General features: G+C 33.0%; 1 protein-coding gene across 10 annotated transcripts in view; it reads left to right on the forward strand.

Annotated features, from left to right (window-relative positions):
- MIA2 (MIA SH3 domain ER export factor 2) overlaps positions 1–15,985 on the forward strand; it is a 95,457-nt gene that overhangs the window by 59,666 nt on the left and 19,806 nt on the right. For 6 of the 10 annotated variants that reach the window (XM_034648416.1, XM_019796635.2, XM_034648415.1 and 3 more), the window contains 7 exons: positions 1,358–1,496; positions 5,788–5,889; positions 6,839–6,899; positions 7,432–7,467; positions 11,051–11,118; positions 12,460–12,542; positions 14,174–14,302. In XM_034648416.1, the coding sequence (XP_034504307.1) occupies positions 1,358–1,496; positions 5,788–5,889; positions 6,839–6,899; positions 7,432–7,467; positions 11,051–11,118; positions 12,460–12,542; positions 14,174–14,302 (618 nt within the window). The remainder of the gene's footprint in view (positions 1–1,357; positions 1,497–5,787; positions 5,890–6,838; positions 6,900–7,431; positions 7,468–11,050; positions 11,119–12,459; positions 12,543–14,173; positions 14,303–15,985) is intronic. The other 4 variants (XM_034648417.1, XM_034648419.1, XM_034648420.1 and 1 more) reach the window with 1 other exon arrangement.

The following is a 15,985-nucleotide window of genomic DNA, read 5'->3' on the forward strand; positions in this document are numbered from 1 at the left end:
CCCCCTGCTTGTGTTCCCTCTCTCGCTGGCTGTCTCTATCTCTGTCAAATAAATAAATNAACAAAAAAAAAAAAAAAAATTTTAAAAAAAAAAAAAAAAAAAAAAAAAAAGTAGCAAATTAAAACTGTTAACTTTTAACAGATCATCCCTGTGATCCAGTTTTACCAGAGATGATTTCCAACATAAATGTCTGTTAAATGACTGTTCTTGGCATTGTCTTAAAGGCTAGGTCAGCAGATTTCTTCTGATGTAGGTTTAAAAATTTCTGTGGAAAACAGGTGTGCACATTAAACTCATTTAATGTTAGCATATTTACTTTAAACTTTCCTTTCGATATATGATTAATTAATAGATGAATAATTATATACTTAAAAAAAAGATTTGTGGTGATGATTCATACACGTTTTGGGAGATGGCACCTCAGTCTTAGAGGAGTTCAGAGGTGGAGTTATGATGTTGGAAGAGAAATGAGGTTTTTAAAAACAATCAATGCCCTAATTATCTAGCACTCATAATTAATTAGAATTGTTAATTTTTGTTTTATAGATAATTTTTTTAGGTGGGTTAGCATTTGAAACAAGCTAAAACTGATATTTTTCTCTCCAATCTTGATCTGGATTAAGCCAGGATGATTTTCTATCATTTCTTACCAGAAGATCGAAATTTCTGGCCTGACTTATAACATGTATCTAAATTTTGCTTAAAAGGAGAGCTGGCTAGAAGTATTAACTTTTTACTAAATAAAAATAAGCATTGTTCATCATGTGGAAGGAGTTTCACAGGAAATTTTTTTTTTTTTAAAGATTTTATTTATTTTTGTGAGACAGAGAGAGAAAGAGAGAAAGAACGAGCAAGAGCAAGGGCACCCTCGAGTGAGGGCATGAGGCGGGGGAGGAGAAGAGAGAAGAAGTAGGCTTCCTGCAGAGCAGGGAGCCAGAGAAGGGACTTGATCCCAGCATCCTGAGATCATGACTTGAGCCAAAGGCAGACACTTAACCGACTGAGCCACCCACGTGCCCACAGGAAATGTTGAACTAAAATATTTCCCTTCAGAACTCTCATCTCCATAATCTTGAGAATTTTACTGGTTTTTGGCACTCTAATTGAAAATTAGATGCTGGAATTAGAATATTGAAGGTTTTGGGAAATCTTGGAGTAATAAAAAAAATTATAATAGTTTATCTAGTTCTTTAGTTAAAATATTAAAGCATTTAGGGTGAACAAAATATACATTTTCTGTTGTTGGAATTTCCTTTATTAATAATTTATTATTTTTGGTAATTTTAATCATTATGAAATGCTAATGTGCATCTCAATATTTACTCCTTTAATTGTGATTCTTAAAAATTTTCTATAGAATGTATTAAAAATCTCCAGAATGAACAAGCATCTTTGCAATCAGAAAATACACAATTTGAAAGCGAGAATCAAAAGCTTCAGCAGAAACTTAAAGTAATGACCGAATTATATCAAGAAAATGAGATGACACTTCACAGGTAATAAAAATTATACTGATAACTTCACTGTATTGCAAGTAAAATAGCTTAAAAATAGTGCATATTCAGCTTATGTGATATTCAGAGTGGTCAGTTTATGATTGGGTAATATTTCATCAGTTCATTTTTAAGGAAGTTATTTGACCTTGAAACACTGTTCTTCTGAATCTGACCATTTTTCACTACCTCCCTACTATGACTCTCATCTAAACCATCATCAGTTAGTGCCTGGTTTATTGCGGTAGCCTCATGAGTAGTCTCTTTTCCACTGAGCTTTCTGAGCAGTTGTTTCCAGTGCCACGACCCTTCTAAAACATAAGTTATGGGTATTGTCAGTGTCTTGTTTGCAAACTTCAAGTGCCTTCATATAACATTAGAATTTAATCCAAAGCTTTTATATGGCCTACAAGATCTGACCATTGGCTACCTCTTTTTTTTTTTTTTTTTTTTTCTTTTCCTGGTTTGGCCTTTAATTTTAGTTTATTCGTTTTTGTTTTTGTTTTTTTTTCCCCCTTCATTGCCCACCAGCGCACTGGCCTTATCGATGATCTTTAGCATGCCAAGCACATCTGTACCTTAGGGCCTTTTGCACTTGCTCTTTCTGCCTTGGACTGGTATTCCCCTGTATAAGGTTATATCCTTCGTTTCATTTGGGTCTAGGTTCAAATGTTGCTTCAAAGAATCTTTCCCTGGTTACCCTAACTAAGATAATACCTACAATTCTCTATCTCCTTATCTTACTTCATTTTTCTTTAGAGGTTTTATAGTCCTCTGATGAATGATTGTCCTTTTTTTTTTTTTTTAATTTTCCCAACATTAAATGTAAACTCCATGAGTCAATTACTTTATTCTCTTTTCTTCTGTATTTCTGGTGCCTAATACTCTGTCTGGCACATGGTAGTTACTCAATAAACATTTGTTGAATATATGAATAAATATGTTTAGTACCTTTATATATTAGAGCGAAAGATTCTGTGCATGTGTATGCTGATGCCTAAATGCATAGATACACAGAAGACTGTTAAGATACCTGTCTGAAGACTCCAGATTTTCAAATACCACTATAGGACATATTTTTCATCATAAAAGGAAATAAAATATAACTTGATTTAATTAATGTAATCTCCAGCCCCTTTAATGAAACTTATTACAGTTGATCTTCATCATTCATAGTTTCCGTATTTGCAGATTTACCTACTTGTGAAAACTTACTTTTAACCCCAAACCAATCAATACTCACAGAGCTGTAGTGGTCATTCTTAGATGTGCACAGAATGGCAAAAAATGTGAATTGCCCAATGTGCACGTTCCCAGTCTGCCTTTGTATTTCAGCTCTCATTTTGTAAGTAGGTGTCCTTTTTGCATTAGATGTAGTTGCCACACTTTTGTGCTTTTATTGGTGATTTAGCTGTTTAAAATGGCCCCCAGCTATTTACTGAAGTGCCATTAGTGTTCCTAAGCGCAAGAAGGCTGTGGTGTGTCTAATAGAACAGTACATTGTCAGATAAGCTTTGTTCAGACGTGAATTATAATGCTGTTGACCATGAGTTCATTATTAATAAACCAACAGTAGATGTTAGCTAAGGTGTCTTTAAACCAACACACATAAAACAGGGTTATGTATTGACTGGTTGATGAAAATGCTGTCACTAGAACATACAGAAACCTAGTCCTGCTTCCCTTAAGAGCACTGGTTCAGTGTTTGCCAATTTAGGATTTGTGGTGACTTCATAGAACATAACTAATGGGAATGAGATTCTTTTTTATGTATTTGGAAACTGGTAGAAAATACCAACATTACATTGCCATTAGGATGTTGGGGGATTTATTAAGCTCTGTCATTGCCAAGCTGTATACTTCAATCAGTCTTTGGAGTCCATTCAAAAATTAAAAACTTGCTGTTCATCATGGACCTTTGGGCTACTTGGGACTGCTTGGGATATGAGAGAGAAATAAACTTGGCTAAATGAAAGAGCTACAGAGTGGACCCCTCCTGGTTTCTATTAGTAAGCTTAGGAATGGATGACCCTTCATTTTAGGTTAGGATGAAAGATATTGTGAGTAAAATTTGGACATCAAGGGGATTATTTGTGATAAAAGGAATACTTTTGAAAAAGTGTATCTTTTGAACTTGATAGGTTGATTATAGAATTTTGATGAGGAATGTTTAAAATTTCAAAGAGAAAAGGTGTTAGATATTCAGAGCAAGGATGGGAAGTTGAGTAGAATCCTGGCCCTGTGTGTGTTGTTGACATTGTGATTTCATTCATTAATCTGAAATGTTTTAAATTCTCAAAATACTATATATTACATTCTTACATTTAAATTAAAATATTTGTTACTCAAATTCAGTGAATTGTGCCGCTGGTTCTTTAGAGTGGAATATAGAGAGCTGATGGTGTCAGTAAAATGTTAGATTAAGATTTTTGCCTGCATACCAGTATGATTTAGATTCAGTCATTTTCTAGATGCTAGAGATTGTTGTTTTTTGTGATTGATATATTACATTACTAGCACTTTTCCAGGTTTAATATTGGAGAGAAGTGAAATACTATAACATAGAAGCTTGTTGTGTGGCTTTATTATTATTTTTTTATTTTCTATTTATAAAATGTGAGGGACAGTGAGGGGAAAATAATTTTTTTTTCAGATTTTTATTTTACTTATTTTTGGGCAGAGAGAATGTATGAGTGTGCAGGGGGGTGCAATGGGAGAGGGAGAGAGAAAATCTTAAGCAGGTTCCATGCCCAGTGTGGAGCCTGATATGGGGCTCAGTCTCACAACCCAGAGATCATGACCTGAGCTGTAATTGATGCTTAACCGACTGAGCCGCCCAGATGCCCCAATATGTTGCTTTAAATATGTGAAGTAAGATGTGATTGTTTTTTGATCAAATCATCAGGCTTTTTTTATAGTTCAATTTCCATCATTAATGAGCCTACCCAAATTCAAGGGGAAGGTTCATACACTTTACTTCTCAGCAGCAGAGATGTCAAAGAATTTCTGGCCATTTTTATTTATTTATTTTTTTAATTTTTATTTATTTATTTTTTAAAGATTTTATTTATTTATTTGACAGAGATAGAGACAGCCAGTGAGAGAGGGAACACAAGCAGGGGGTGTGGGAGAGGAAGAAGCAGGCTCATAGCGGAGGAGCCTGATGTGGGGCTCGATCCCAGAATGCCGGGATCACGCCCTGAGCCGAAGGCAGACGCTTAACTGCTGTGCCACCCAGGCGCCCCTCTGGCCATTTTTAATCTAGATTCTGTAAAAATACACCTCCTTCCATCTCCAAGCCCATTATATTTTCATGCTTCTTCTGAAGAGATGGCTTTTATTTTCTTCTAACACCTATGAAACAATTGACCTAGTGAGTGCTTTCTTAGCAATATGTAATGTAGTTTGTGGAATATAAAACATTTAGTCCTGCCATAGACTTTTTTCAGTAGTTTGTCATGGTCATCCCCAAAGTTCATGAAGAAGGGGAGACTCACATTTAGGACTCCAAATGCGCCTTCCTATGGTCTTCAATAAGTATTTCTTGAAGGACCAGTGTTACTGATGATACCATGTGAAACAGCATGAGTAATGTAGTATAATGGAGTCACTACTTGCTAGCTCTATGTCTAGGTTCACTTGTTTAGTTTCTCTGTGCTTCCTTTCTCTTCTTGTAGAGCTATTGTGATAATTAAAGAGGGTAATGATACATGTAAAAGTCTAAGAACAATTTCTAATGGCTCACTAAGTTTGCTATTATTATTAAAAGAACTAGAAGTAGTAAGTAGGACTATTACTACTACTTACTTTGGGTTCTTTATAAGTTGTTTTTGTTTTGTTTTGTTTTATGTGTGAACTGTCCTGGAAGCCTAATTACTATGTTAACAACTTAACAACCGATTTAAAAATTATTGAAATACAGTTCATTATTTGGTGACTTCTTGTCTAATAAATATAATGTTTCTTTATATGAGAAGTCTTGATAAATAATATATACTCACGATAATTTTTACTAATATTTATCTTTGGTCTTATTTTTCTGATAAAGTCTTATAGAAAACTCTTAAAACTTTTGTATTGCTAGTACTAAATTAGACAAGATGGTTTGTAATTCAGTTTATAATATTAAGTTCCACACCAGGAGTATTTACGCAGGTACTTTTTTTCTTGCATATGATGTTTTTAGTGGTATTATGCAAATTGCTTTATGGGAAGCACCAGTTGCCATATAATTGAAAAGACATATTTGATTATCTTATACATACTGTAAAAAAAAACCACTTTTTGTTTAAAGGAAATTAGCAGTAGAGGAAAATTACCGACTAGAGAAAGAGGAGAAACTTTCCAAAGCAGATGAGAAGATCAGTCATGCAGCTGAAGAGCTGGAGACCTACAGGTATTGAATATATTTTACCCCTTTCTTTTTGAGCTGGGGAGGGTATCCAAAAACCTAATACCAGAAAAAATAATAAAGCAACCAAAAAAAATAAACCCAAAATTTATCTGATTATTTTTCATTTGGATATCTTGCTATTATGGAATTACACAGAAAATATAAGAAGGAAAAAATGTCTTCCTTTCAGTGTGTATGATTTTAAATCCCTCACATTAGTTGTATTTGAACATGGGAAATCCTATTTTATGTTAATGTGAAGAAATTTCATGAATAGCTATTAATTTCAAGGTCTTTCCTCTTTGGTTCAAATGGGGAAGAATGTATACAATATTAAGGAATTTGAGAAGTATGCCTCAAAAAGAGTGAGCCACAGCTAAGTCTGAAGAAGTGTTTATATGTCTAGTTTTTTCCTTGGTTCACTCGTTATTAGTTCCATGAAAATAATAGAAAACCTAGAGAAAATAAGGGGCAAGATTTAGCAGTGTCCCAAATAGTTCTGATATTTCATTTTGTATTAGGAAGAGTAAGCTTGGGTTTTATCTAAAAGAAGAAATTATCTTACTAGTTGTATAAAGGTAATATTACATCTTATTTCACACAGATGGTTAATTTCCTAGAATTCTGTAAAGATTACAGACATCTGAATAAGTCTTCTAAGTTCATGCTTCTTAAAAATAAAAACAAACCAATATACCATATAAATCCTTGCATGACCTTTGGTTTAGGTAAACCCAAGTGATAGCAGTCTTAAAGCACAACTAATGTTAAAATTATATCAAGGAAAATATACTGCTTTAGAACCTCTTTAAGGTGATTAATGTGTGGAATTCTGGAGTTATTTTTATATTAAACAAAGCACTCCAGGTGTTTTAATTGATATTTTCAGTAGACATAGTGTATCCTGTCATTTCTTAGTATATGTTAATAGTATAATGCTTATTCCTTATAGAAAGCGAGCCAAAGATCTTGAAGAAGAATTGGAGAGAACCATTCATTCTTACCAAGGGCAGGTATATCTGTGTGTATGTGTCTGTGTGTGTGTGTATAAATTAAAACAATTATGATTTGTTTGAATTGGTATCTTTATTTTGATGTAGGAGTATAGTTACTTGATAGTTGTACACCTCTCTTGAGGTTTTGCACATGTCTGTGGGACATTTATAGGGAGCCAAGGTTGTGCAATAAGAGACCTTGTTTAAAATTGCTATGTCTCCTGCTTCTTTGGGAATGTGGATTGAATAAATAAATAAACATATATCTGCATTGGGGTCTCATATTCACTTGGGCTAATTATCTCTTAGTTGGTAACTCATTGTAGTTGATTATTGCATAAAACAGAAATTTACTAGACAAAAATTCATTCAATTTTTGTTTTAAGGATGTAATAAAATAAATCATGTATATGAAAATTTGCTTTAAAAATGTTACCTTTTAGAGATGCTTGAGTTATTTTTGAGTATGAATTGTGTACTAATTCATAGTGGTAGATGTGAAATTTTTTACTAAGGAAATCAGTAGTATTTTAATGAATTTCTTTTTCAGAATATTGCCCACGAGAAAAAAGCACATGATAATTGGGTAAGTATTAAATTCTCTTTGTCACATTGTTTCCTAATTTAAATGAGCAGTTTAAAAGGTATACTTGCACACTGTAAATTAAGGTAGTATTAAATAAATCAATTTCTTTTAATTTTACTGGTAGCGAAATTATGTTCGTTATGAACTAAGTGCTTTGTTACAACACAGTTATTCACAAAATCTGATTTTTCTCTCTTTGCTTTTACTTTGCAAGGAGCTTATACTCTGTCTGGGGGAGGTGACATAATGTTCATGGATTAATTGTTTGAGGGCCCTGGACAAATTACTTAAAATTACTGGGCCTCTTTACTCATTTGTAAAAACAACAGATTGAACTAAGTGATATTGAAAGCCTCTTCTAGTTGTAAAAGTTACATAATTCGGGTATCAAGTAATTGTCAGTGTTGAATTACTTGATATACATCAAGAAAAAGGTCATTGTGAGGAATGGCATGTCAGTGCTCCAGAGGAGGACTGTGTGAGAGAATGATAAGGTTGCAGGTTTTACTAATTGTACGAATTATCCGTCTAAAATGTAGAACTGTTGTAACAGCTGGTGTTTGTAGGACTTGTCCTAGGAGTCTTCAAGGGGAGACAGTTTGCGCAGTGGGTGAACACATGGAGTCTGGAGTCAGCCTGTCATGGTTGGTATCCTGGTTCCATCACCTGTAACAACAATAGCTATTGTTTCCTTACCTGTAAGGAAAGATAGATATATCAATAGTACCTATTTCATAAAGTTACTATGATGAGTGAGTAAGAGAACTCATGTAAGGCTATTAGCCAGGTGCCTGACACATAGTAAGCACTCAGTACATGTTAACTGTTATTTCACTGTTGTACGGAAGCTTGGGAGATATTTCTTAGATGTGGGTATTTCTTGGAGTGGAGATTCCAGCATAGGTTGAGAACTGGACATGTTGAATGTCAAGGCTCTTCCCATTTCTCAGATTTTGTGTCGAGGGCTCAAGTGAAGATTTGTTATTGAATTCACCTGGGCTTGGAGATGAATTTAGTCTTTTTCACCACTCAGATTGTCTGACCAGTGGGGAGTCTGCTTCTCCCTCTCCCTCTGCTTGCCTCTCCCCCTGCTTGTGCTTTCTCCCTGTCAAATAAACAAATCTTTAAAAAATGCAAAAAATACCCTTTATGTCTTAATATGAAGATTTCTAAAAAGAGACTTCATTTATTTTTTGAGAGAGAAAGAGAGAGTGCACGTATGAGCAGGGGGAGGGACGAGGGAGAGGGAGAAGCAGACTGCCCACTGATCAGGGAGCCTGATGTGGGGCTCCATCCTAGGACCCTGGGAACATGACCTGAGCTGAAGGCAGATGCTTAACCTACTGAGCCACCCAGACACCCCTCAAAATGAAGATTTTTTTTTTTAGATTTTATAAAAATAATTACTGAAAATTACTTAAAATACTTACGAATAAAAAGTTCAGATTATATAGAAGAGATACAAAGAAGTAATCAGCAATATCACTTTCATTTATTCTATAGCTAAAAAAATATATTTAGACATAAGTTACATGTATGTTTTAAAAAAATGAAACATACTGTATATTACTGTTTTATATTGTTTACTTAATATATTGTAGATATTTTTCTATGAATATTTTATAATTTATATCAACCTTTCCCATTTGATAAATGTTTCCATTGTTTCCACTTTTTTTTCCTTTTATGATTTCATAATTTCAGATGTTACTTTTTCCTTTGAGCACTTCTTTGCTGCATCCCACTAGATTTAATCTTTTCTTCCTTTGAACTCACATAATACTTTGTTTTTATATGTCCTGTGACAAGTACTGTGGTCATTTATAGTTGTCTTACCACAGATTTAAGCTTCTTAAGATAGGGACTGTTTCTTTTCCCTTAATAGCTGAACTTAATAGAATGCTTTTTTGTGTATTCTAAGTATTTAATGTCGGAATACAGTGTACTTGTTCATTGAAACTACAGTTTTTCCTAACCTTTGAAGTGTAAGCTTTTCAAAAAGCCTGTAATCATTTAGCATCAGTGCATTTATTTTTTGTAGCTAGGTCTTTCATATTGATAGCACTATAATCATAGTAGAATTTAGTTTTGACTTATTAACTTTGCATTGTTTTGTGCCTTATAATTAAGAGTAAATTGGTTATTCTAAATGTGTAGAAAACATTTGGAAGTAGTTTTGGTTCTGTATTATTAAATGAATTGGTATTTTATTAACAAATTGTTATAATATTCTTTTTTATTAGTATAAAATTGATTATATGGTTATATGTTAGAAAATGATTTATACGTGGAATCTTTTTGGTAATGAATGCTAAAATATGGTTAAGCTATGTTTTGTGTGTGCGTGTGAATATTTAACATACTTTATCCTTTGGCCAGTTAGTGTCAGTTTTAATGTGTAGTTCATAATTTTAAGTGAATACATTTGATAGTTCTTTTTACCTGTAAAAAGTTATAGACTGAGTTAATTTGCCTTCCTTTATATGATAAATACATTTGCCCAAGTGGATTGCATTAGTTTGGCTGATGTTCCAGACACTGCTGCTGCTTAACTGGAGAGTTCACAGAATGACTGGGAAACATGCAGTATTGCATACACATTTAACCTTTGCCCACAAACTGTTCAGGAATATTGTATGTTCTTGGTATTTATTATAAGTGTAAGCTTATTTTGTAATGTACTCTGATTTTCTAGCCTTTTAATAAATAAATAAAAATTTCACTAACCAAATGTAAAAGACTATAGGAATTGATTTTTACAGTGCTGTGCACTTAACAGACATGCTGGATGCTTTGATTATATTCAGCCATTTAAAAAAATGGCTTGTATGGGCATGCTGTGAAACTGTTATAGACCTTTACGGTTTCATAGAATGATAGTGATTTCTCTCCAGAGACGGCTATCTATGATATTATAAACAGCAATTTTTATCTTTTTTTGAAAATACATTTTAAAAATAACACATACAAACGTAAAATGCTTAGCTTTCAAATTTGAGGAAGTACTTTTGAAGACTCCCATTTTAAGAATTGTGAAAATTTTGCTACCAGAAGTCTTCTCACCACTGTGTTCTTAAGTGAATGTTGATTTCTGAGGTTTGGGATTTTGTGTTGGTTGTTTTTTTTTTTTCTTTCCTTTTCTTTCCTCCTTTATTTTTATGTTATTGCTGTAAGTGCTGCACGTCCAGAAGTGTATCAGAAGGACATTGGTTATTTTATGCTAATGATTATGAGTCTCCATTCCCATCACCCTAAGCTTGGGTGCTCTTACATTGCTTTTGTCATGTTATTTGGATATTTACAGCACCAATAGTGCTAATCCTTAACTTCATATCTAGATAACGGCATTCATTGGGGAGTACATGATCGAACTGCAGCCTTGAGACTCATGTCTTCTGGTTATAGGAAACTCATTCCCTTTTTAAAAATTCCCTAAATTAAAAATTTTTTACGCTGAGTTTCTGAAATGGATGCTTAAGTGATTGTGATATTTATGAATACTTGTCTTTCATTTTACATTTGTATGTGTTATTTTTAAAATGTATTTTCAAAAAAAGATAAAAAATGTCTTATTTTCTTTAAGTTGGCTGCTCGGACTGCTGAAAGAAATCTTAATGATTTAAGGAAAGAAAATGCTCACAATAGACAAAAGTAAGTATCTTGTGGGAACTCTTTAAAGCTTTAGTTAGTACTTTATTTTTAATTGTTATTTATTATGTAATATTTTTATAGAGATAAACAAAATTTACAGTGAATCCAGCGTACCTGGTGGAGAAATATTTATTAGTTTTACTATGAGTTACTAGGTTTTTTGTTTGAAACAGTCTTAGAGAAGTTATTTTAACAGAAGTAAACTGTTCACATGTTCTTCTGTAAAAAGCATAACTTAAAAAAAATTTTTTTTTTAAACCTGAGTAGGAAGAAGGTGATTACAAGGGATGGAAATAAAAAGGACAAATCTCTGATGTAGTAATTCTCAGAGTACTGGCATCTTTTGGTAGATGAATGGGTAGAATAAATATTTATTGTTTCTCTCATTCTCTGGTTTTCTTGTATTGGATGACATTGCCTTACAATAATAAAATGAAAGTGAGAATAAAAGTTTACAATGTATAATTGAAGTGAAGAGAAATACTTTCCTAGGAGGATTGTAATAGTCTTCCCAGGTGTTAAAATTTCTTCCCGGGATGTACTATTAACATTATCCAATGTTGGTTTAGTCTTTTTGCTTATCATTTCTACTCTGAAATTAAAACTACATGATTAAATGTTTTATTTCAGATCCAGTGATCAAAAACTAGAAATAAGATTCTTTTAAAATGTCACATTTTTCGGATAAAAGGTTTAGGAGTAAAATAGTAGGATGAGTTCACTGGATTCCTATTTTATGTTATGGTTGGAATTGTGGGTAACATTACAATGGTAAGCAGACATGACTCAGAGCTAGGAGCCCTGTGTTTTAATCATTGCACTTTCATTTTGAATAAATCATGTGAACTTTTAGCTCAGTTTGCTTGATTGTAAAATGATAGATTTGAACTGGTTGACCTTGGAAGGCCCTACTATTTCTAAAATTTGGGTTCTGTGATAATATTCACTGTAGTTTAGTTTTGAAAACAGAACAAAACAAAGCAATTTCAAACCTCAACAAAACATCACTATCACTAGGCAAAAAGAAGCCTGTTACCCCAAAATAAGTAGTGGGGTTATAGAAAGGTGTTTTGGTCAGAATATTTGTTTGTTTGTTTTGGTTTCTTTTATAAATTTTAATTCTAGTGTAGCCAACACATAGTGTTATTTTAGTTTCAGGTGTACAATATAGTTATTCGACAATTACATACAGTACTCATCAGAATAATTTTAAAGACCTGTTTCTTCTATGTAGATATTGAGGTACTGAAGAGTACCTTGTACTTGGTGGTGGCATTTTTCTTGAAATGTGGGTGCTTTTCTTGGATGAGTAACTTAGAGATGTTTGTTCTTTATTTGCAGATTAACTGAAATGGAGTTTAAGTTTGAACTTTTAGAAAAAGATCCTTCTGCACTTGATGTTCTAAATACAGCATTTGGCAGAGGTAGTCTTTTTTTTTTAAACCCTCATTTAAAATACATATTTATATGTATATATTGCACATACCTTTTATATTAGTGTAAATTAATACTATTATTCAAAAATATTCTAGATTTTGGAGCCAGGATTCTAATTTGACTTCTGTCACAATCTCCCAAGTTTCTGAGTTTTGTTTCCCTAGCAATAATGTAAATAATTGCTGCCTCCATTTCTCAGCATTTGTAAGATGACGTCTATTTAGTGCATTGAACTCCATGAAAAGCAAAGTGCTTGGCACATAGTAAGGTACTCAATAATTGTTTTGGGGGAGAATGAATAAGGAATGCTTAAATGGAATAACATTGTGACTGTTTACATATCCACTATTATTTGGAATTTGCTTGAATTATAAAAACAAGAATTAGAACAGTTGTCTTTAATTATTTTAAAGTTATCAGTTAAGGTGGGAAAACATTAATAATCTGAGCTTTGATTGTTTACTTACCTCAAGAGAGGGGTAGTTCTGTGGAAGATGTATTTATAATATTTTGTCCACTCATTAATGAGTTAGCATTTTAATGATCTCATATTTTCCCAAATAGTTTAAATTTTTCAAAATAATTTTTGGTTGAATTGGAATTAAGCATCTAAGGCAGTGAAAATAAAGGTATCTTTATATAGGCGGAATCCCATTTTAATAACTGTTTTGAAGGTATAAAAATCCCTTTTGAGAGTCTAATTTCATTAAAATAAACGTCTGTTTTTACGTTTAACAAAATAGCAGATTATTATTAATTTCATATAGTAATAAAGTTTGGAGTGGTGGGAATTATGCAGAAGGAATTATCTTCTAAACCTAATGCAGAAGTTTCAGAAAGATTAAATAATCCTTTGATCTTTTGTCGTAACTGCATTCGACTATTATGTAAGATACATAATAAAATTTAACATGTTTAAAAAGTATTATTTTGGTGGTACTTAAGCTTGTTTTTTGATGTTGTTGATATTTGGTCTTTGGAAGCATAATCATTACTTGGGAGTGGTGAAGTTTGTAAAATGATAGGGCTCTTGGTTATATGGTTTATAAAGTGATTTATTTGATGAATAAATGTAATCTGAATTTTCAGTGGCAATGAATCAAAAGTAATTTCTGATGCTTCAGAGGATTTTGCATTTGTGCTTTTCAAAATCTGAGCTTTACTCAAATAATTCATGGCCCAACACAGCCTCTCTGGCTCTAATTTAAACTGAGCCCTACTATATTACAACCCTCACCAGATGAAATATCTGGAAGCATACTACCATTAAAAGCAAAACCAAACAAATTTCATAGCCCCCAAATCCTCTTATACCTCTAAAATATCACCATTATCCTTTGCTTTATACTGTATGGTTATTTAAGGGTATTAGTTACCAAGAGGATAATGTTTTTATTGACTACAATATCCATTTGGTAGATAGACTTTAAAAACACAGGGTTCCATATTTAATTCTATCCCATATTAGCGAAACCCAAGGCATAGTTAGTATTCAGGATGTGGATTAAACTTAAATTGGCAATAGGGTGACTTGATGGAAATTGTTGAAATGGAATTCTAATCTGTAGTGTAGCTAATTGAAACTATGAATTTAAATATGCTGTTTTAATTATTCCAGAGCATTCCCCATATGGTCCCTCACCATTGGGTCGACCTTCATCTGAAACGAGAGCTTTTCTCTCCCCTCCAACTTTGTTGGAGGGTCCACTCAGACTCTCACCTTTGCTTCCAGGGGGAGGAGGAAGAGGTATATTGTTTAAACATCTTTATTACTCTAGATTTCTTCCTTATTTTATATTTTCATCTCAACTTATCTTTAAAATGATCTTTAAAATAAACCTTTGGAAAATACAGGCATTCCTTGCACTTATTGTGGGTTACTTTTGTTTGGAAAAGGAGCTCTGTGATATCTAATTTTAATATATTTTTCTCTTAGAAACAGGGTTATGATAGGTCACATTTTGATCAGGCACTTGATGTATATCTCTTTAAATCATTTTGACTTCTTAAAAACTATATATTATACTACATAATATAGCACTTCATAAAGAATACATAAAATACAATAACAATCTAACAGCATAAAATTGTATTTTAATGAAACATTATTAAAATGTAGAATTTCTATCATCTTTTTTTATTTCATTATCATGATCTTTTTATTGTAGAAAATCAGAAAGTGAAAGAAAGAACCTTCTTTTTAAAGAGTGGAGTAATTCAGAAATACTATCCTGTAGGCAGAGTTTTGATGGGAGCCTTAAAGGAGACTTAATTGATCTGTTAATACTTTGAGAAACTGACCCAAGATTGTTTGCTTTGTTACCCTGTATGGGTTTTTGAGAATTTCAGCAGCTATTTCAAGCCTCTGCATTAGCTCTTGGCCTTTTTGCATTTACTTCATCAGCACTCACCCTGGTGTTACGTATGTACCTGGAGTTTTCCTCTTTTGATCTTCTACCATACTTTGATCACTTTGTCAAGTTGCTTTAAAATTTTCCCTTGAATTGTGTCAAGATGCAAAGAAGTAGAAGGCACTGCTTACCCCCAAATCAAAATTAGGTTTTTAGCCCCAAGTCTGTGTTGTATAAGAGCTGATAGCATTCTTCATCAGTCTTGTGACCCCATTCCCCCACCCTTTTATTAGTCATTTTAGCATGCTGAGTCTGAGATAGGAAGATAAAGTAATGGGAATAAGTCAAAACACCTAACTAAACCCAACTTACCAAAACTCGTATATTGAAATGGATACTACTTATCAAAATAGTCTTTTATGGAGGCTGTACTTCCCTGTTGAAGCTGCCATTATCTTAAATATTTTTGGAGCTCTTTCTTTGGGATTGCCTTCAAAGAATGAGAAAATGTATTTCCTATTTTATGGTTATGGGATATTCTCCCTTTGCCCGTTTCCTACTTACATATTCTTTCCTTATCCTCAGTTTGGTACACTTAGTGCTGGTCTCTCCTACCTCCCAGTCCTACTGCTGATTCAGCCCACAGCCTGGAGACATTTCAGAGAGAATCTTGGCTTGTGTTGGCTTTGAACCAAAAACTCCTAGGGAAAGAGTGAGTTGCAGACTGACACTTGGAGCCCTGGGAAAGCTTTGCCTTGAGCACTTTAGGAAGGGGACTAATTTTGAAATTCACACGTGTGCTCTAAATGCTTTGAAATTAATTTTCCCTCTGATTTTTTACTGTGATCTGAGCAATAGGAAATATATTTTATATCATGTCCTGTTACACACCAACATAAATGTAATAGAAACCATTTACATGAAATAGTACTACTCTTACTATTTTTGATGCTTTCTGATATTTTCTATTCATTTCTCTTCCATTGCATTAAAAAAAATTGCTGATTAAGAGTAAGACAATATCATGCACCACTTTGGGTTGCAGCCAAGCAATCTGAAAAACAGTGCCCTAGAAATAA

The sequence above is a fragment of the Ailuropoda melanoleuca genome, chromosome 20 (genome assembly GCF_002007445.2).
Source record: "Ailuropoda melanoleuca isolate Jingjing chromosome 20, ASM200744v2, whole genome shotgun sequence".
Classification (NCBI taxonomy): domain Eukaryota; kingdom Metazoa; phylum Chordata; class Mammalia; order Carnivora; family Ursidae; genus Ailuropoda; species Ailuropoda melanoleuca.